Below are 21,993 nucleotides of genomic sequence, written 5' to 3'. Positions count from 1 at the left end.
TGATTCTGTTTCTGATGAATTAACTTGGATTTTACCGATAAGGATATGATAGATTTGTAGAAAATTTTGGGTAGGATTCAGAAATTGTAAGTAGAAGCTAATTTTTGATTAGAGTTCTATATTGTTCTGTTTGCACAAGTTAGTGTATCGATTCAGTTTTGTGGTCAAATGGATCCAAAATCAGGAATGATTAACAAGCTTAGCGACTAAGAGCTTTACGAAACCCAAAAATTCTCAAGACTGGTAATGAGAATAACTTTTTGTTGCAGGTCTTGAATTTTGAGTGCTTATGAGAATAATTGTGTTGTAGGTCCTGAGGTTTGGTCATGTGTTATATAAGGAGACTAGCAAAAAAACAAATCAATGTAGAGGATGCAAAGATTGCTAGACATCAAAAGGTTAGCCTTAACCATTCTTTTCCTCTTATTGAGCAACCATGTTTGATTGAACATAAACACCAACAACATGTTGGGATCACTTCAAAAAAACTAAATAATATATAGTTTTCAGCCCTTGCTTCTCATGTAAGCTTCTGGAAACTGTTTTGGGGTTATTTCTTTTGGGATTTTGAGAGTGTGTGAGTGTGTGTATTGGAATTTCTACGTATAAAGTTTAATTTTTGTGAGTTGTTGCAGATGCTTCGTTTGCTGAATCATTCTATCCTAAATCCAAAACTTTGCAAATGGGTATCTATGCCTTTAAGCTTGGTACTCTCTTCTAACAAGTTTCTTTTGTAGACTGTGTTACCGTACTTCAACTCTAAGTTTATGGGGAACTGAGGGAAGCGAGGCTCCGAGAAAGTTTATGGGGAAATGAGGATCAAGGATTTGATGAAACTGACTTCTTCACAGGGAAAGAATCAGTTGTTATCCTTGGATACATGCATCAAGTGAAGGTAATCATGGATTTATGTAGAGCATGGGCTTTTCTGGCCCCTTAGTTACTGATGATTATGTAACATAATTAGGAGCACTTCTTAGTTTACCCTGTTTACTTGGAGGATAGTGCATTGATCAAGAATGAAATTTCGGTTTAGCTTATTTGAGATGATTTGTGCAGGATTATCGTTCACTTACCAGCTCTTATACTATGGAAGATGCACTTGGTTCAGGTATTATTGTCGAGAAATCTGTTCATTGTTGACTTCTATTGCAACTCTAAAACTAAAAGTTTGCCTATACGTTTTGCTTCTCGATCTTACTGCATTTTGCTTTAGTACTTGAAGGTTTGTTTCTTCTTACTTTCGAAATACTGATTATGTTGGATATAATGTTGTTGTTTCAGTTCAAATTTGATTCTCAATCTCTGTTCAGAAGAGTTGATGGTCTTTGGCATTTCTATGGAAGGTGGGAACAGAAGAGTTGGTGTTCGTTGGCATTTCTATGGAAGTATGAGATTACTACTTCTATAATCCTTAGTCTTACCAAATTAGTTGTAATACTTCTACAGTTTTTACTTCTATAATCATAAACAATGTTGTAACATTTGACTTTATATTAAATATTATTATTTTTATGATCATTACATTTATTATTAATTACAGTTTTATCTATTTTTAAAATATGTTTTGGAAAGAAACTAAGAAAATGGTATTTGCGTCGGTTGGATAAGTTACTATTTAATTGACGTTAAAACATAGGAAGTGACGTTAAGATTCAGACGTTAAATATAACGTCAGTTTTTTAAGTGAAGCAAAAATAATTAACATCGCTGCGTACGTAATACGTCGGTTATCAAACTGACGCCATATTATTAGAGTCACTTTATAAACGACGTTAACTTATATTAAAACCGACGTCAAAAACCTCTTTTTTTTGTAGTGATTGTAAACGCTTACAATGTTTTTAAAAACCTTATAAAAACGTTTACAAGGTTTTTATAAGGTTTTAAAAAGTGTTTTAAAAGATTTTTAAACACCTTGTAAACGCTTTTAAAAGCTTTTAAAAGCATTTTAAAAGCATTTTAAAAGCATTTACAAGCTTTTTAAAAGCGTTTACAAGGTTTATAAAAGGTTTTTAAACACATTGTAAACGCTTACAATGTTTTTAAAAACGTTTTTATAAGGTTTTAAAAAGTGTTTTAAAAGGTTTTTAAACACCTTGTAAACGCTTTTAAAAGCTTTTAAAAGCATTTTGAAAAGCATTTTAAAAGCATTTACAAGCTTTTTAAAAGCGTTTACAAGGTTTATAAAAGGTTTTTAAACACATTGTAAACGGTTTTAAAAGGTTTTTAAAAGTGTTTACAATGTTTTTATAAGGCATAAATTTCAATATTTTTGGCGAGAAAAATTTTCGATTTTGGCGGAAAAATTTTTTTTTGGCGGGAAAAAAAATAATTTTTGACGGGAAAATTTTTTGATTTTGGCGGGATAAAAAATTTGGCGGGAATTTTTTTTTTTTTTTTGCGGGAAATTTTTTTCGATTTTGATGACTGTACATTCTTGCTGTCACTCAAAAAAGGGTAATTTGGTCATTTTGTATATCAAGAGAGGTAGTTTTAAAAATGGTCAACATGAAAATGTATTTTTAAAAAGAGGTATAGAAAAAGGGGCTTTTTTGAGAATGCCCCTACTTTTTTCAGATTGAAAATGTTTATGTTGGAGGAAATAACAATGTGGTAGGCGTCAAAGTTGATCTTCTCATTAATCTTTACAAGAGTATATATACAATCCCAAAGAACCCTAGAGAATATTCTAGACTTGAGGACCAAGACTCTTTACAATAGGAAATATAACATAAGTGAAGATATTTATAGATATTTATACAATGGTCCCTAATACTCCCCCTCAAGTTGGCGCATGAAGATCCCGAATGCCCAACTTGCGCAAAAGATAAGAAAATTGTGGACCGCCAATAGACTTAGTGAAAATACCAGCAAGCTGGTTGGAAGTGTGTATCTTGAAAGTCGCAATAAGTCCAGCCTTGAGTGCGTCTCGTACAAAATAACAATCTGCTTCAATGTGCTTAGTACGCTCATGTAAAACAGGGTTTGCTGCAGTATGTAGAGCAGCTTGATTATCACAGAAAAGTGGTATAATTTTGAAAAAGAAAACAAGTTACAACAAAGCATTAAGAACATCTACAATGAGGGTTCTTACCAATATTTATAATTTAAATTTTGCAAATTTAAAAGTTTTAACCTTATCATGGGTTCTTAATTTTCAACTTTTCCAATGGTAAAATCTCATAAGTCAGAGGCTTCCTTTAAAGTATCTCATATGGTGTTTTTCAAATGAGCTTCTGTCAAGATTATTTCTCCCCAAAACATAACTAGCATATCGGACTAGAACATCAAATATCGTTGAGTATTTGATGTGACAGTGTTTTTTTTTCAACCCGTCCATTTGGATGTGGAGATCCAATGCAAGAGGATTGATGTATGATTCTTTTTGACTCAAATTCTGTCTTGAGACAAGTGGATTCAGTCACGTTATCATTTCTAACAATCTTAATCTTCTTCCTAAACTATCGTAGTACCACTGCCATAAAATTTCTCAGTGTTTTTGAAACTTGAGCTTTAGTACCAACGTTAGGCTCTCGGCTATTGGACAATATGTGATGAACGATAGCACACAGAATTTGAATTTCCATTGGCCATTCCCACGTCCAGGCCGTCTTACTAATTAACCTTTTTAGCTATGTTGTGAAAAGAACCACAAAGACAAAGAGATTTTACGAGTTCATCTTACGCGATGTGAGTAAGCTAGCCTACATGTCAGCTGGATTGTGACCAGCAATTCACTATAACAAGGGGGTTTGCTCTTAGCTCAACAAACCTGAGCGAGAACCAAGAAATCAAGAAGAATGAAGAAGTCACAAGTGTTTGTTACGAACGACTCAAAAAAGGAAAACGAAGCGAGTCTTTTATTTTTATACCACAAGTGAAATAGTAAACCCACTGAGCCCGATAGAGTCTTCCAATGTTTCTTGCAAACCCAAGTCTTCGGTTCTTCTCTTCAAGAACCGGTCAAACCAACCCTAATTACAGAACCAGCTCCAATTAGTTTCTAAACCAAGTCGACATCAGGATTAAAAGCTAAACCCCGAAATTGGATCACTCTTCAACAAACCATGCATCACATAAATTAACATATTTAATGATGACAAAAAAAAAAAAAAAAAATTAACAAATTTAAATTCTAAAAGGTGAAGGAAAAAATATATGAGAATCAAGGAAAGGTGTGCGATATACAATAATAACCGGTTTATTATATACTTGAATTTTGAGTATCTTTCCTCTTCGGAGGAAAACACAATGTATGTAGGTTTCCATTTTTCTTTTGTTTACCTTTTTTCCCTCTTGGGAAAACTCAGACAGAAACCCTAGATGGTTCCTTGTATATGTATATTTTATTTTCAAACTCGGGTCTTCAAAAAGACGTGCGACTCCGATTTAGATATTAAGTTGCAGAAATATTCATAGATGAAGTCTGAGAAGAAACCTGTCGGTGATAGTAGAATCGGAGAAGAAGATAGGATTAGCCGGTTACCAGATTCTTTGCTATGTGAGATACTTCTAAATTTTCCCACAAAAGATGTGATCAAAACTAGTCTTTTATGCCGCAGATGGAGATATATTTGGCGCTACGTGCCTGTATGGGATTTGCAGATTAACGGGGGTCTAGAGGATGCTGCTAAATTTTCTTTCTTCAAGAGGTTTATGGATTTTAACAGTTCCGTGTGCTTACAAAGAGTTAAGCTAAGGTATGTTGGATATTCGTTCGGGTTTAGAGACTCAAAGTTGATAAACATTGTGTTTAAGCATAAAATCCAACATCTAGACCTTGAGGGTTATACGAGGGACGATACAATTAAGATACCTCCAACCATCTATACATCATGTGAGAGATTGGTATCCTTGAAACTCCGCTGCCTGTTGTTACCTAAACCGCCCAAGTCAGTTTCTTTGCCTTGTCTTAAGATCATCGATCTACAAGAAATCAAGTTTGATGACAGTTCAGCTATGGAGGTGCTTATCTCAGGCTGCTCAGCTCTCGAAAGCTTAACAATGGACAAGATGTATGGAGATAGAGTCTCATCTCAGTCTCTGTTGAGTTTTTGTCTTACCAAAACTGAAGGTGGGGATTTGGATAAGAAAACAGTTACAATGCAAGCTCCAAGGCTTAAGTTTCTAAAGCTAAACAATCGTTCTATTGAAAGATTCATTGTAAAAGATTTGGGCTCCATTATTAAGTTGGATCTTGATGGTTTTACTAATTTTGGTGAGACCTTACATAGTTTTCTTACCCTGCTCTCCTTTGTTAGAGATATCACTATCTCTTCTGACATTCTCAAGGTAAAACAACTATATATCTCCAGTAAACTTTTTTATTGTTTTCCAATATGAAAAGTTGTAACATGTATTCTTTGTTTGTAGGTACTTCATAAGTTCTCGGAATCCGAATCACTACCCCAGTTTCATAATCTCTCTAGCTTGAGCATCAAGGCCGGCACGCTATCTTGGGAATATCTGCTAACCTTTCTTGAGAATTGTCCCAATCTAAAATATCTAGTCATGGTTAGTATATTTTTAATTACCAAATTAACTCATTTAAAACTCATATTCTGACCTTTCTTGAGAATTGTCCCTTAACCTTTTTTTTTCTTTTCATCTTGTTTTAGGACTTTATAGAACATAAATGGGCGATGAATTTTTCAGATAAAAGCAAGATACTTGGCTATATAGGGACTTTTGAGTTCTCTTCTTCTTAAGTTGCGAGAATTCTAAAAAAATTCAATCTGTCAATAGACAATAATGGAAGATGATGATGTGATTCCCAGAAAACACTTTGCACTGCCAAGACGATCTATGTCAAGTTATTGTTTGCTTTTGTCTTGAAAAAGTGTACGTAGTTTTGGCTTTGAGAGAGTTTTAATGATTTGGTCTCATACTCATAAACCTTTTTTTTTTCTAATAAATATATATATTTTTATTTATATTAACATTTTTAACTACTTTTTGATTTATGTCCTTTAAGTTTTACTTATTTATTTTATTTTTTACAATATTAATCCCTAAAACAATTCCATAAATAACATTGCAGAGAAACTCAAATACTAAACTTTCTTAAATTGACCAACATTTGTTACATTTATTGCCATAAAATCTTAACAACATCTATATATTTTGATTTTTTCAAAAACAACTCTACCCATTAAAGTTTTAATCCATTAAATCTCTAAAACTATGTTTATGGATGCTAAAATCACTACAAAAAACACATTAAATAACGTCGGTTCTTTTGAGTCGGTTCTTCAACCGACGTTAAATGTTAAAATGGAACGGATATTAACATCATTTGCTTAACCGACGTTAACATTTATTTTATTTACTAAAAGTTTTCAATTTGTGAATGGATTAGTTTCCAGAAAACAAAAAGGCCCAAACAAGCCCAACATGAAACAACAAAATAAAAATAAAAACGATGATGTCTTCAAATTAATCAAGCTTTTTAATTAATTAAATCTTCTTCTTCTTCTTCAAAGCTTCTTCTCGTTTCTCAACCCAGAAAACACAGAGCAATCAAAACCGAAATAAAAAAATCATGGGTTTTTTCGTTTTTATGCATTTCTAACTGGATTAAAATCACTCATCAGTCTCAAGTCTCAACGAATCCCAAATCCTTCACCGATTTCATCAATTTCGATTTGAAATTTTTTCTGCAACTCCATAAGAGGTTCGTAAGGTTTGAATTTCTTAAAATAATTTGTGTTATTGAAGAAATATGTCGATTCTAACAGTGATTATGAATTTTGGTTGAAGGATTCGTGAAGATATTTAGGATCAATTTTTCAGTTTTCGTGAATCTCAAATTTTAGAGAAATTTGAAATTTAAGGTACCATTCACTTGTCTACATCTAGATTGAGTGTTGAGCTTTGTTTTTGTACGATTTAGCTGCTACTTCGTTTCTTATCTGTTACCGTTTGATACTTGTGTTCAATGGAAAGTGAAAAATGTGAGAAATATGAGCTCAAAGAAACCAAAATGTTATATTCTCATGTTTGATTTAAATTATAGGTGTAGATATGTCTAAGACTGATTCTCAAGTTTCACATAATGAAGATTCCTTAGCTCCACCTCCTCTTGGACCAGAATTAGTTAGTGGGAAATGGAGAGTTCGTGTGATAGGTTTGTAAACTTTACTACTGAACTGCAGTGCCAGTTATGTTATATATATCTCCCTAAACGTCATATTTTGTGTGTGTGGTTTAGATGGTGATGGAAACATTACAGATGAAAGGATTTCAGGAAAAGAAGTGTGGAGCATGCTACATCGACGAGTTATAGTTGATTTCTTAGAAGAGGACAACCTATAAAAGATTCTGGAGGTTTGTTTGGTTCGTGGTTAGGCTCTGATGAGTGTGCGAGTGTAGATGATAAAGATGAAGTCGTTGGGGTTGATAGTGGGCTTCAGTCAAGAAGACAGTCCACGAGAGTCAAGAAGCCCAACAGGAAATATTTGGATTAAGCAAGACTTAGTGGCTCTGCTTTACGGTTATGCAAATAAGTGGAATCGCTCTTCCTACTTATTAGGATCCATTTCACCTCTTTCCCTGTAATTCCTGAATTGTAGGAGTTGTGATCACTCCATTTTCCCTTTTGTTGTTTTCAGTATTTAAGAAACAGAAAAGCCAAAAAGAGGCAATATCAATTGCCCAAAATCCAGGCTCTGATTGGTAGCCTACTTTTAAGACTTTAAAATTTTTTAAATCCATGACAGCCATTTTTTTACTAATCAGGCTTTTTTGGCTTTTAATTTTTTTAAAGTTTTAAAAGTCACTTTTTTTTTCTCTTCTTTGTTTTCCTCTTTTTTTTAAAGCGTCAAATTCATGCTTTAAAACAAAATAATTTTTAAAGCATTCTTTTTTTTCACCCTTTTATATTTAAAAACTCTTCAAAAGTATATATATAAATATTTTACATATTTTATTTTTATAAATTAATTATTCTCATATTTTTTTCTCTTTCTTTTAAGATCCATTTCAATAATAAATTTTATTTTTTCATCATCATCACTAATAATACTATAAAAGAGTTTATGAAATTCATCATTAATAAGAAAATAACATTCAAACAATGCATTGATTAGTGGTTAATAGATTTTTGACTGCTCATATAACTACTCAATAGAAAAAGAATACATTCAAAACAATTAAAAGACACTATTGATATTTGCTAGTATAATCAAAAATCAATCACCAAAAACAAAAGAAAAATCAGAATATTGTTAGCGAAATTTTATATTGACTATTGTATTATTACTATCTTTTAATTTATTGTTGAAGTGTATTGTTACCGAAATTTAATTAGTTTTCAAACAAAATTTCATATTTGATTGATTTATATTTTTAAAAATTTTAATTTATCATTAATAAAATTTATTTTGTCATTAAAATGTTATATAAATTAATTTCTGACATAATATATATTTATTATTAATACTTATAATAATAATAAAAATAACAGCTACAGCTTTAAAAGTTGTTGGTAAACAATCAGATTTTAATAGTTAAAGTTTCTACAGTCAAAGCATCTACAGCCAAATTCTCTGCAGCTAAAATTTTAAAGTCAAAGTCTTTACAGCCAAAAGTAACAGCCGTTACCAATCAGGGCCCCAGTCTTGTTCCTTGATTACATTTTACTCTCACTCTTCGTACTAAGGTTGTGATTCGACGAGGTCACAGCTATCAGGCTCACTAAGTAATGATCTTAATATACTACCTATTAACTACAGTGATTGGAGGAAAGTTCCCAAGTACAGAAAAGAAATGGCTTGGAAAGTGATTCAGGTATTTTTCCTTGTTTCACTACAGATTAATTTTTCTTTTCAGTGCATATGGTTGATGTTAAACTTCTTGATGTTTACTATTTTTATTTTTATGTTTATCTTTACATAAACAGAAAAAATTTTGGTTTGATGACCCAAGAAGGAGAAAGAAATATGTTTTGTCCACTTTATGCAATAGATGTCGAGACTTAAAGCAACGATTATGGAAGAAGTATAGAAGAAATTCTCTTGAGGTATCATTTGATGCGAGACCAGGACTGATTCCAGAAAATCAATGGAAAGAATTTGTGGAAATGCAATTCACTGATAAAGCTAAGGTAAAACTTGAATAACATAGTTAGTACTACTTCGTATATATATCACACATAAATAACTATGTACTGATATGGCATAAGATTGCAATTCTAGAAAATAAGAGAGCGCAATATTAAAAGTCGGAGTAAACATAAGATACCACATGCACTTGGAAAAAAAAGTTTAGCGAGAAAGTCTAATGAGATGGTAAGCTTAGTTATATCTTACATTCATTAGTTATTATTACTTATGGTTTTGTTTATCTTTAGACATTCATTGCAACCACACTTTTTTTAGGAAGAGCAGACTGGCATAGAACCAGATCGAGCTGATCTTTTTATTGCATCACGGACTAGATCAGATGGAAGTTTAGTGTGCAACGAAGCAAGAGTCTATGTGGTAATTTTTCTCTTTTTTTAAAATACGATAGTGGTGATTCTTTGTCCTTTTTCTTAAGTTCTATTGTCTATGTGGTAAGTTTGGTGATAATTTTTGCAAGGATAAGCTTTCACAAGTAAGGACTCATAATATAATAAATGAAGTACTAAATAATGAGGCTAGGCCAAATGATGCATTTGAGCAAGTGGTTGGTCCTGAGCATTCGGGACGAGTTCGATGCGTTGGACATGGACCCACACCGTCCAAGTATTTTTCAAATCTGGAATCTACTACGTCTAATGCCGAGATGATAGATATGAAGCACCGCATGAAAGGACTTGAAGATAAACTAGAGATCTTGACTAATGTTCTGTTTGCTCTTACTGGATCAAGAACTCATTTTCAGGTAATAAACAATTTCTTTGTGATTACGAAGTTATCAATGTTCTTTGTGATTAAGAAGCACCATATTGTTTACAGGAGAATGCAATAGGTGGAAACACAAAGTTAAACACCAATCTTCATCAGTCATCTAGTATCAACAGTAGTGACCAGGTAGCAAAATTAGAATTAGATGTATCTTATGCTTTATGCTTGAAGTAGAACTATCTACAATTTATCTACAATTTCAGGAAAGTAGCATTACGAAGACTTGAATTGAAGCATAAAGTCATTGGACTTGAAACTGGTATGTAAACAGATATGTTAGTCATTGTATAATATCTTGATCTATAGCTTTTAGTCTCCTCTTAATAAGTCCACTCAATTAGTGTTGGACTCTGTTTCTAAAACTTTGAACTGATTATGAGAAACCAACGTTATTGCATGATGAATTTCTTTTGTTTAGTTATGGATTGCAAATGGATAGTGTTGTTGTTGTCTTTAAGGCTACGTAGCTCGTTTAAGATAGAAGAAGCCGAGACTTTATTGTCATTTTATCATTTGGTCATTGATTATGGTTACTATGTTTTTTTTTCCAGTTCAGATGTGCGTTGGGTGTGGAACAAGGCAGTTGACTGAGAACAAGGGAATTTCTTATTTTTATACATCAAACAATTATATATTGTCCTTAATATATAATATTTGATTTTATTATGAATATATTGTTGTTTAAAAATTAAATAGAATTTTGTTTTATTTAATAAAAACTGTATTGTGAGCAAAAGTTAATAATAAAGAAAACTGTTTTATAAACAAAAAAAATATAAAAAAAATACTGTATTACGTCGGTTTAAAAAGCCATGTGAAGAACTTTAGAGTTATATAATAACTGACGTTAAAAGAAAAAGATTTTTGCACCTACACCTACTTTCTCTAAAACTATTCACCACTACACCTACTTTCTACTACACATATATTTTTTCAAGTTTAATTACATTTTACCCCTCACTCCTTCTAACCCTTCTTCCCAACTAGATGGTTTTCAATTTTTTTAGAAACTAACTCCCTATTCAATTCATCTTTCCTTTTTCTATTTCTTTCTCATTTTTCTTTTTTTCTTTTCTTTTTCTTGGTAATCATTTCTTTAACATTTTTTTTCATTTTAATTAATATATATTTTAAATATAACTTGAAAATAAACATTGTTTGCATATTTCAAGTTTTGTTCCCATTTTTGTTTTCACAAAAATTAAAGTAATTTATGAGTTAAATCTAAATCAAATATAATTAAATGGTATTTATAGCCAAATCAATAATTTTTAAAGTCCAAACTAAATTAAATAAATAATTTTGGAATTGAAAATTTTATTTAACTAAATTTTTTATTTAAAAATTTTTATTCTAACATACTTTTCTATCTAAAAAAGTGTACTATAACCCTGATCAATAAATATGTTTCCATATAGACACCTTTTGAAACTCTTGTTTGATACTATAAGATGTGTCTATGCTTGATGTGGATACTATTACAATTCGTGGATACAAGTTACATATGGTCATGTGGACACTATTACAATTCGTGGATACAAGTTACAACAACATCATCAAATCCATACAACCATGTCATGTGGATGACTAAGGCTCTCCACCGCTGAGCCACTTAAACTTCCACTTACAATGTCAATTACTGTGATTAATAACATATATATCGATAGCAAAATAATATGATTTTTCCCTATTATTTTCTAACGCCTAGGTCCCATTAAATGTTAATTGCATGGATATGATTACTTTTGTATTCATGGATGACCACTTTTGGTGTTAGTTTTTGAAAGATCTATCAAATGGTAAGAAATGAGAAAATAGAGATTTGTCAATTGTTCATGTTTGCTTATCCACCGAACAATGTCCACATGGATGAATGTATGATATGTATGGTGAAAAAGAAATATATAATATGTAAGTAATTTTTATTTTAAAATATGATAGGCTAAAAACATTTAGGTCTTTCATGGATTTAGTGTCAATATTTGGGTTTGAATTTATTGTTTCAACTTTTTAAGATTTAGTAAAAAATGTTTAGTATTTATGGTCATGTGTTTCTAGTATCCATGAATTCTCTTGGTATCCACAGAAGCATGAATATATGGATTTGATGTTGTGGTTGTAGCCTAAACCCTAAATATCATAACCCCTAAATCCAAAATATTGACACAAAATCCACATAAGCCCTAAAACCTAAATCCTAAAATTATAAAATCCTAAACACTAAAACCTAAGTCCCGAATCCTATCCAAAAATCCTAAACCCTAAACCCTAAACCCTAAACCATACCCCTTGAACCCTAGCCCCTACAACATAAACCCAAAACATAGACAATGAATTCACATAGACATATCATCCTAAGTCTAAAACCTAAATTCTTAAACCTAAACCAAAAACCCTAAATTCTAAATCATAAATCATAAACCCTAAACTCTAGAACCTGAACCCTGAACCCAAAATCAAAATCATCTATACTATTAATTCGGGAGTATAAAATCAGAAAAAAAAAAAACTTTGTCAAAAATGCCATATAATACCCTTACGGCCAAAGAAAGAAAGAACAAAAAAAACAAATTAAGGGCAAATAGGTAATCGAATGTGTAGATGGGAAACGGATCCTAAGTGTTTGGCCATAACCTTATTCGGATCTTAGATATATTAGATGTATCCAAACACTCTTCTTCTTAAACCTGTAGGAGAAATCAAAATCCAAACGGCATAATATTCAATACCTACCATATAAGTTCTGTTACTAATTAATCAGCGATTATATACAAAACAGTTTAGACAACTTACCATACGTAATAAACGGCAGCATTTTAAATAATTACCATTTCTTTTCGTCATTTAATATAATAAAGATCAGCCAATAACAATACCGATTTCTACACCTTAACATTAATAATATCAATTATATCAAATAAAATCGGAAACTATTTTAATGCAATCCCTGATCATCCTCTCTCATATCAGATCAAACCGAAAATAAAGTCAAAACATTAACTGAAAATCTTTGATATAATATTACTAAATTATATTAACCTTCTAAAATCAAAACTAAATATTCGTATTCTTTAACTTTTAGCAACTATCCCGGATCTTTAGTAAAGAAAATAATTAACGTATCTTATCACTAATATCTAATAAGCATATTCTAGAATTTATCATTTCCCGAAAACGTCTCTATTAGTCATATAAATACAAACCGATGAACAAGCTTAATACTCAATATTTTAGATCTATCAGCTAATTTTGTCATCAAGGCTGCTAATCGTGGGTGAAGAAAGCTCGCTAACATCAAGCCTTTCAAAACAGTAAGGTGAAATCGATGATAGTGTACAAGGTACAACATAGATGGGAGGGACTAAATTATTGTTTTCTTATTTGTTTGTATCTTATATGATCTACAACAGAATCAAACTTGCCAAAAAGAACGGTTTTGAAGGATGTTACAAACATACCTGGTCTTGCCAAACATGGTCGAGAAGCACCATTGATCAAGAGAAAGCGATTACAAGGAACTGAAAACAATGCGATCTTCCTTAAACAACAAATAAGGTGATAGTTAGTTATGGCATTACCAAGTTATTAGATCTATATTGTAATCATATAAGTAACACACATTTGTTGATATAATGAAGCAGGATCTGCTGTTAATCCAGCTTAACATCTTTACAAGAATCAAGTGATGTTAGCTTCGTGCTTGCTCATCCAGTAATCCGACTAAACAAAGACAAACTCATGGAATCTCTACACAATTTAGTCCTCCATCTATTAATAGCAAGCAAGGTAAAAAGGTTTTGGATAGATATCGAGTAACTGCTGAATACTATCTATACATTATTGTGTGTCTATAGTCATCTAATCATGCATTAGAACTAATATCAAGTCGATTATCAGGTGTAGCTTCAATGTAAAATCTTTTATACAACATATAGACAAGACAACAATCCGAATATTATTACTTAAGTCAGAGCTATTTTAACTAATAACAACCATTAAAATAAGATCTTATGACAACTTTTAAAATTTTAAAAATGAAGTCAATTCGAAGAGTCTAACGTTATTATGTCATTTTGCACTCCATCAATTCCATTAAAACTCAAGGCAATTGACGATATAACTATTGGGGATTGGACATGTGTTCAATTAATTATATAGAAACACATCAATGTTTCGGAGTAGAAAAACTGAAAGACAATTTACCTTGCTTTATTTTTTTTTTGTAATTGAAGGATCAGAGGCCTCCAAATATTGTACACATGCTAGAGGACGACAAGATGAAGCGGTGGATCAAAAGAGAGGTCAGTTTCGTATAGCCATCGACAAAGCGGATCAGATCAAGAACCTGAAGCTGGATTGCAAAGAGAAATCGGCTTAAAGGAGTAAGCAGCGCGAGAAGAAGCTAAGTATAGTGCATGTCGATTTAAATTCTCTAGAGATGAGGCAAGGGTAACTTGGCCGTCTTTCGAAGTGAAGTCGCCGGAGAGGAGAGACCATACGAGATTGTTTCTTGGGGACTGATTCCCACCAGGAATGCATCGGATCTCGAATCGGTGACGGAGGAGATTCCTGAGATGGCGGCGACAATAATGGTATGTGTCGTGGTGGATTTATAATGGTGAGGAGTAGAGGATGCGGTCGTTGAGGACAGAGAAGGTGAGCCACCGAGAGGTTTGACAGAGGAGAAGTCGATGAGAATTGAGATGGTGAAGAGAGTGAGAATTGACCATCGTGACTCCGTGATTAACGAAGAAGAAAATATTAGTAGAAGGAAATGTGACGTGACGTTTAGTCACTTAACACGAAAAACGCTTTTGGGCTAATATGCAAAACAGGCCAACATAAATAAGTTTTGTAATTTGTGATTTAAATTAAGGTTCAAACAATTATTGAGTAATTAATCCATTCCATTTTTACTATTAAACTTTTATATATAACTTTTATGTATTTTATAATTTTCATATATTTTCATAACCTAAAGTGTCTACGATATATTAAGATACATATCTTATTTTCAAAAATTCAAAATGATATATGTATATATATTTATTTATTTACTTATTTATCAAAGCAATAAAGACAGAATGAGACACACTTCTTATGAGTTGTATGAATGGTTGTATGAATTATGTACCATTTCTTATGATATAATATAATTGATTTGCCTTTTTAAAAAAAAGACACACTTCTCTTATGAGTTTTGCAGGACGGATTTCCTACGGTAAAAAATATCAAAACTATTATAAGGCAGGCCTAACGAGATAGATTTGTAGGGCCACACATTTAAGTCATCCGATTTGATAAGTTTTAATCATTTTGGCAGCTTTTATCTGGTGTGATAGTTCACGAGACGGGTTTTTTGTTAATTCCGGTCTCGCACAGGTTTTTTGTTAGTTCCGGTCTTGGACAGGTTTTCTGTTATTTTGGTTTGGGATGGGTTTTCGGTTAGTTCCAATTTGGGACGAGACGTTTTGATAGTCCACAGGAAGGGAAAAGACGGGTTTAAACTTTAAACATATCACCTTTCTCTTACTAATTTTTTATGCCACTAATAATAATAAAAACAATCAGATCAATTTTTTCTCTATACCGATTTAGAAACAAATCGACGAGTTTGGATTATGAATATTAATAATATTCATAAAAATACGCTTACAACATAATACATTGCAAACTAGATCGCAAACTTAGTTTTTGAAAACAACTCCGCACGTACGTGCGGGTCCGAACCTAGTACACCTTAAACCTAAAACCCTTAACTATACACCCTGAAATCCTGAATCTCAAATCTTAAATCTTGAACCCAAAATATATAGACACATCATTCACATAAGCCATAATACCTAAACCTTAAACCCTAAACCCTAAACCATAAATCATTCATGTTACTTTACATGCGGAAGACATCTACAAAAGTGAATCCACAAAACCACATCCAACCAACCACATTACATTATGAATTTAATAGACTAATTAACTATCCAAATATAAGTATTCACAAATCATTTTGAAGCAAATGTTGTGACAGCCAACTCCAATAGTTGAGACTTAAGAGAAGTTCTGCAACCTACACTGTCTTCTTACAAACTTTGTATTTATGTTAAGTTCATATAAAAAATATTCTTAAAGTCTTATAATATAATATAGTAATATATATATATATATATATATAATAGTTATATATGACTAATTTACCAAACCACAAACTTTTTAATTAATTAGGTTTTTATATGTTTTTAAAATGTTAAAGCATAAGTAAGTATCCACAGTTTACCATCCATTTATTGTTAAACAAATGTTCAGCTAAAATTGGATACCATACAATTTATTCACCTAAAATATAGCAAAGTGCATCTTAAAATATAGAAAAAAATGTAATCATAATCTTTTGTGTACAAATTTATATAAAATTTATTGATAATAGCTAAATAAATGATAATAAAGATAAAAGAAAGAGAGTAAAAAAGAGAGAGAAAAAAGGAGGAAACCATGGAATAAGGAAACAAACAGACAAATGTTTGGATTATTTTTTTACTTCAAACATGAGCCATCAGATTTTAATTCTGGTTACCATCTAACGGTGATAATATATAACCGAAAACAACATAGTTACATTATAGAACATGTGACCAATTATAGTTCTAGGGCAGTTTTGCCATTAAAGAAAAACACCTAGCTAAAAACTAGAAAAAATATAGCAATAGCAGAAAGTATGTCTAAGTGTAAGAAGATGTATGAAAAGTAGGTGTAAGTGCTAATGTCCCTAAAAGAAACACAAACTGACGTTAGATTTTTAACGTTAAAGTTAACGTCAGTCTTATAAATGAAGCAAAAACACTTTACGTCATTCCATGTTAAGTCAGTTACAAAACTGACGTTATATTATTAGAGTCATTTTAAAACTGACGTTAAGGCTTTATAAAACTGACGTAAAAACCCTTCTTTTTTTGTAGTGTATGATTCTAGCTCAGATGAGGAGCTTCACACCCCGCCGTCAACACTGCCACCACTGTCCCCTTAATTTCTGATCGATCCGACCACTGCGATGGTCGTCTACGAGCCTCGAGACGAGTCGACTTCAGCAACCCTGGTACCGGAGAATTCGCTGCCCATGCCTGTAACGCCCCCGAACCATACTATGACCACCAAGGCCATCGGACGGCCCCGAGACGCCACTTGGGAAACGTTCACCAACGATCCGGCCGGGTACAAGAACGGATCAAGACCCATTGGCCAGTCCATCGGCGAGGTTTCCGACCACACGACACGTCCTTCAGGCTTTGCAACCCTACGGATACGCCGTGCGTTGAGACGACTCGGACAAAATCTATACTAGTATGACTCGCGCGAATAAAGAAAATCCGAATATTTTGATTTAACAAAAAGAGTTATTACAAAAGAGCTTTTGAACAAGGCTTAGTGCCGAGTTTGATAAAAACATACTTGTATTTTACAATAGACACAAAATAAAACTACTCTGGGTTCCTATCGTTCACCACGCCCGCTAGTTCCCTCTAGGGTCACCTGCAGCACAAAATATCATCATAAGTAATCTAAGATTACTTAGTGAGCTCAGGGTTCCTGCAGAAAATAATTCCCCCAACCCCAATCATCAACAACAACGACATGCAAGCAAGCATCACAACTTCAAGCAGTCAAACAACAATCAGAGATAGCATGCGGAAGATAATGAGCAAAGCAAATTAATCTTGCAAGCAATAACATCAACATGCAATAACATGCATCAACACACAACAACATAAACTTGAATTAAAACAAGAGTTTTATACAAGTTCTATCTCATGGGCCCGATATACTTCCTCTCCCTAACCCCTCATGAACAACCGTATTACAGCCACAAAGGCATGCAATCGGACTTCACTCAAAGCTACACCGTCATGTAGACAGCCTCGGCCAGGGTAGCGAACCCAGTAACCTCCGAGCTCTTCGTAACCAACCCTACAACACACGAACATGGGTTGCATGTCACGGCTGCATGTGGTACGGATGGGAAGGACAGCTATACCAAATCTTACTACGCTTAGCCAGAATTTCTCGCGGACTAACACGTCTTATGACCTCTCCAAAGTTGATACTTGAGTTTTTATGGATTTAAACTCATAACTTTACAAGTATCTCAACATGTTATCACCCTTGTTACTAGAACATCCCGAACTAGTAACTGGTATAACCTCACCCCACATGCATTTAAACAAGAAAATCACAAAGAAATTCAAGTAAAATGCAACTAAATGCTCATGCAACCGTGCACTAGATGGATGTCTTTGTTTCCCATCTAGTCCGGTATGAGTATGTGCCTGAACTCACAGAAAACCGGCGATCTCGGTAAGAGTGGTCGGACTTTCTTTCACGGCAACACTTGAACCCTTTCACTTGTTGAAATCGAGTTCCTTCCCGATTCAACACTTTACTGCGGTCGTGCGAAAGTCTTGTCTTGCTTTCTCTCCTCTTCTCCCTTGCGGCAGCACTTCTTATCTTTCTCTCCTCTTTCTCTCTTTCTCTCCTCTCTTTCTTTCTCTCTTCTTTACTTAAGCAATTTTTGCGAAAATGAGAGAAGATGGAGCTCCTTATATAGAGAAAGAGGTGAGCGACTTGGCCCAATGCATGTGCGTCGTGTGCCTTTCTTCTAGGCCACACAATTTTGTGGTTGTACACTTGTCAAGTGTAAACAACACTTGTCACATGGAATCTTCTATGCCTTCTCCATTCACACTTGCATGAAATTCGATTGGTTGCATGGGAATCTTGATGTCTCCGACTTCCAATTTTGTTGTAGAGATTCCTTGGAATATCCTCTTGATTCCACTCTTAATCTTGCATGAAATGCGATTGGCTGATTTTTGAGAAGACAAATTCCGCGATTTCCAGAAATTTGTCGACTCGACCGGTCGTCGGTCACTCGTCGACGTCACCTGGCATCTCTCGACCATTCTCTCGACAATTCTCGGTCGACATTGATAGTTCTCGGTCCTTCTTCTCGGACGCTATCGGCAACTCTCACTTCTCTTTCTCGGACAGTGTCGACTACTCTCGACAAATATCGGACATCCTCGGCAACTCTCGGCTCTATCGGATATCCTCGGTAAATCCTCGGACAACTTCCCTCGACTTACTCGACAACTTCTCTCGACCTTCACGGTACGTCACGGACGACTCGGGCGGTACGTCTCGGACGACACGGATATCTCTCAATCCGTTAAAAATTCCTCGGACTTTTCTTCAGCAATTTTTATGTTCTCCTTGCTGGCTCCGTTTCTTACCTTTTTACCTTGGGTTTTTATTTTGATTTTTACCCCTTGGTAAGGGTCACTACATTCTCCCCCCCTTAATAAATTCGTCCCGAATTCCATAAGGTTCTGAGGGTCCTGCCTCATCTTCTTCGACAAACAACTGAGGATACTTGGCACGAATCCTATCCTCATCTTCCCATGTGGTGACTTTACGGTTCTGCTTTCCCCAAAATACTTGGATTTGAGGGATGCTCCGGTTTTTCAACTTTCGGGTCCTCCTCTGCCTATACCAAACGGTCCTTCGGGGTACGTTAGATTTGACTCCAACTCCTCGATAGGCTCTGGCACAATCATGTTAGGATCTGGCACATGCTTCCGTAGTTGTGAAACATGGAAGACTTTATGTAGCCGCATCATCTCTGGCATAGCTAGCCGGTAGGCTACTTCTCCAACTCTCTGCTCAATCGGATATGGTCCAATGAACCTTACCGCGAGCTTTCCCACTTTACCAAATCGATCCTTTCCTTTTTGCGGTGCGACCTTCAGGTACACCATATCTCCGACTTTAAACTCCACTTCCCGCCTTTTGCGATCTGCATACTTCTTCTGGCGGTCTTGTGCCTTCTTCATACTCTCCCATATGAACTTAATCTTCTCCGTCGTCTCATCAATCAGCTTGTGATTGAAACTCGTTCTTTCCCCAACTTCAGTCCAACATAAGGGCGTTCGGCACGGCCTTCCGTACATCGCCTCAAATGGTGACATGCCAATGCTTGAGTGATAACTATTGTTATACGCAAACTCGACCAAAGGCAAATTCTTCTCCCAATCTAACGACCATTCCAAAGCACATAGTCGGATCATGTCCTCTATGGTTCAGATAGTCCTTTCCGTCTGTCCATCTGTCTCTGGATGGAATGAGGTGCTCATGTGAACATCTGTTCCCAACGCCCTGTGCAGATCTTGCCAAAATATTGACGCGAATTTCGGATCGCGATTAGAGACAATGTTTGCTGGCACACCATGCAACTTCAAAACCTCGTCTATATACTTCTCTGCCAAGACTGGCGTTTGATCCGTGCTTCTCACTGGAACCAAACGAGCCACCTTGGTTAGACAATCAACCAATACCCATACTGCATCATTGATTCTCTCCTTCCTTATTGGTAGACCAGTAATAAAATCCATCGAGATAGAGTCCCATTTCCACGTCGGTATGGGCAAGTTGCGTAGCAAACCTGCTGGCACTTGATGCTCTACCTTGATTCTTTGACACGAGTCACATTGGCTTACCCATTGTGCTACTGCCCTCTTCAATCCAGGCCAATGATAATATCTCCGCACGTCCTTATACATCTTGGTGCTTCCAGGGTGTATACTTAACGCTGAACTGTGGGCTGTTCTCAATATTTCCTCTCGCAGTCCACTCCGATCTGGTACAGTGATTCTCCCGTTAAGGAGTAGGGTGTCATCATCTGCCAAATGATAACCACTAGCATTCGGTCCTTCTGAACCTTTCAACTCTTCAATAATCTTTTTCAAGTTCTCATCCTTGGGCTGCTCATCACGAATTCGACGTAGTAGGCTCGCTTGAGTTACAGCTTGTAAACCCAACGGCTCACTAGATTCCCCTTCTAAGGCTAGAAGCCTTACCTTCTTCAATTCCTCAGCTAAAGACTCCGCATCTTTCTCGGCACTCACTTGTGCTTTTCTTCGGCTTAAAGCATCTGCCACTACATTCGCTTTGCCTGGGTGGTACTGGATCTTCAAATCGTAATCGGCAATGAATTCCATCCACCTCCTCTGGTGCAAATTAAGATCTAGGTTGCCTGAACAAGTATTTAAGGCTTTGATGGTCCGTAAATACCTGAACCGCTTCCCCATACAAGTAGGATCTCCATATCCTTAACGCAAACACCACAGCTGCCATCTCTAGGTCATGTGTGGGGTAGTTTTCCTCATGTTTCCTTAATTGCCGGGAGGCATAGGCAATAACTCTCTCTCCTTGCATCAGAACGCATCCAACGCCAACTCTTGATGCATCGGTATACACAGAGTATGGGTGATTTGGCTCGGGTAGAGCTAAAATTGGTGCCGATGTTAACGCTCCCTTCAGCTTCCTAAAAGCTTCTTCCACTTCTTCGCTCCAAACAAATGGTACCCCTTTACCAGTGAGTCGTGTTAAAGGTTTTGCAACAGATGAAAACCCTTTTACGAACTTCCGATAATAGCCCGCAAGGCCTAAGAAACTCCTGACTTCTGTCACTGAGGTTGGCTTCGGCCAATCCTGAATTGCGGCAATCTTCTCCGGGTCAGCGGACACACCTTGTTCCGAAACTCGGTGCCCTAAAAATCCAATCTCCCTTTGCCAGAATTTACACTTGCTGAACTTTGGGAACAGCTTCATTTCTCTTAACCTTTCCAACACCTTTTTCAAATGCTCTGCGTGCTCCTCTACACTCCGTGAATATATCAGGATGTCATCAATGAATATTATCACGAATTGATCCAAATAGTCATGGAAGACTTCATTCATCAATCGCATGAATGTCGCTGGTGCGTTGGTAAGTCCAAACGGCATCACCACGAACTCATATTGGCCATATCTGGTCTGAAAGGCAGTCTTCATCACATCCTGCTCCGCAATTGAGATTTGATGATAACCAGAGGCTAAATCAATCTTCGAAAACCAACTCGCTCCCCTGAGTTGATCTAACAGCTCATCAATCCGTGGCAACGGATACTTGTCCTTGATGGTTATGTTATTGATTCCTCGGTAATCAATACACAAACGCATGCTTCCGTCCTTCTTTTTGACAAATAGCACTGGGGCTCCCCATGGCGATGAACTC

At 34.9% G+C, this 21,993-nt stretch overlaps 2 protein-coding genes and 1 long non-coding RNA gene across 4 annotated transcripts; all 3 read left to right on the top strand.

The window, feature by feature from the left end:
- Window positions 1–4,422: 4,422 nt before the first annotated feature.
- On the top strand, window positions 4,423–5,711 carry LOC104715042 (putative F-box/FBD/LRR-repeat protein At1g16940). The gene is made up of 3 exons (XM_087465265.1): window positions 4,423–5,295; window positions 5,377–5,517; window positions 5,622–5,711. The coding sequence occupies exons 1-3, from the start codon at window positions 4,423–4,425 to the stop codon at window positions 5,709–5,711; spliced, it is 1,104 nt and encodes a 367-aa protein (XP_087321391.1).
- Window positions 5,712–6,440: 729 nt separating this feature from the next.
- Window positions 6,441–7,736, top strand: LOC104710569 (uncharacterized). 2 transcript variants are annotated; one of them, XR_015565695.1, is made up of 3 exons: window positions 6,441–6,676; window positions 6,763–6,836; window positions 7,214–7,736. It is a non-coding gene; the product is annotated as an uncharacterized LOC104710569 (long non-coding RNA). The 2 variants fall into 2 exon arrangements; XR_015565697.1 differs by lacking the exons at window positions 6,441–6,676; window positions 6,763–6,836 and adding an exon at window positions 7,019–7,129.
- Window positions 7,737–8,754: 1,018 nt separating this feature from the next.
- On the top strand, window positions 8,755–14,268 carry LOC147937791 (uncharacterized). The gene is made up of 8 exons (XM_087465264.1): window positions 8,755–8,790; window positions 8,903–9,106; window positions 9,198–9,290; window positions 9,381–9,482; window positions 9,583–9,867; window positions 9,942–10,016; window positions 10,065–10,149; window positions 14,123–14,268. The coding sequence occupies exons 1-8, from the start codon at window positions 8,770–8,772 to the stop codon at window positions 14,266–14,268; spliced, it is 1,011 nt and encodes a 336-aa protein (XP_087321390.1). The 5' UTR covers window positions 8,755–8,769.
- The last annotated feature ends 7,725 nt before the right edge of the window (window positions 14,269–21,993 follow it).

Source organism: Camelina sativa, chromosome 9, assembly GCF_030686135.1.
Source record: "Camelina sativa cultivar CO46 ecotype springtype chromosome 9, ASM3068613v1".
NCBI classification, from domain to species: Eukaryota; Viridiplantae; Streptophyta; class Magnoliopsida; order Brassicales; family Brassicaceae; genus Camelina; species Camelina sativa.
This window is presented reverse-complemented; position numbering and strand designations above follow the sequence as displayed.

Excerpts from the sequence above, each read along its gene's own strand:
- LOC147937791 (XM_087465264.1), top strand. The coding sequence starts at position 8,770 with ATGGCTTGGAAAGTGATTCAG. Across the intron at positions 9,291-9,380 it reads CGAGAAAGTCTAATGAGATG|GAAGAGCAGACTGGCATAGA; the intron begins GTAAGCTTAGTT and ends CACTTTTTTTAG. Across the intron at positions 9,483-9,582 it reads ACGAAGCAAGAGTCTATGTG|GATAAGCTTTCACAAGTAAG; the intron begins GTAATTTTTCTC and ends AATTTTTGCAAG.
- LOC104715042 (XM_087465265.1), top strand. The coding sequence starts at position 4,423 with ATGAAGTCTGAGAAGAAACCTGTCGGTGATAGTAGAATCGGAGAAGAA. Across the intron at positions 5,296-5,376 it reads TCTCTTCTGACATTCTCAAG|GTACTTCATAAGTTCTCGGA; the intron begins GTAAAACAACTA and ends CTTTGTTTGTAG. Across the intron at positions 5,518-5,621 it reads ATCTAAAATATCTAGTCATG|GACTTTATAGAACATAAATG; the intron begins GTTAGTATATTT and ends ATCTTGTTTTAG.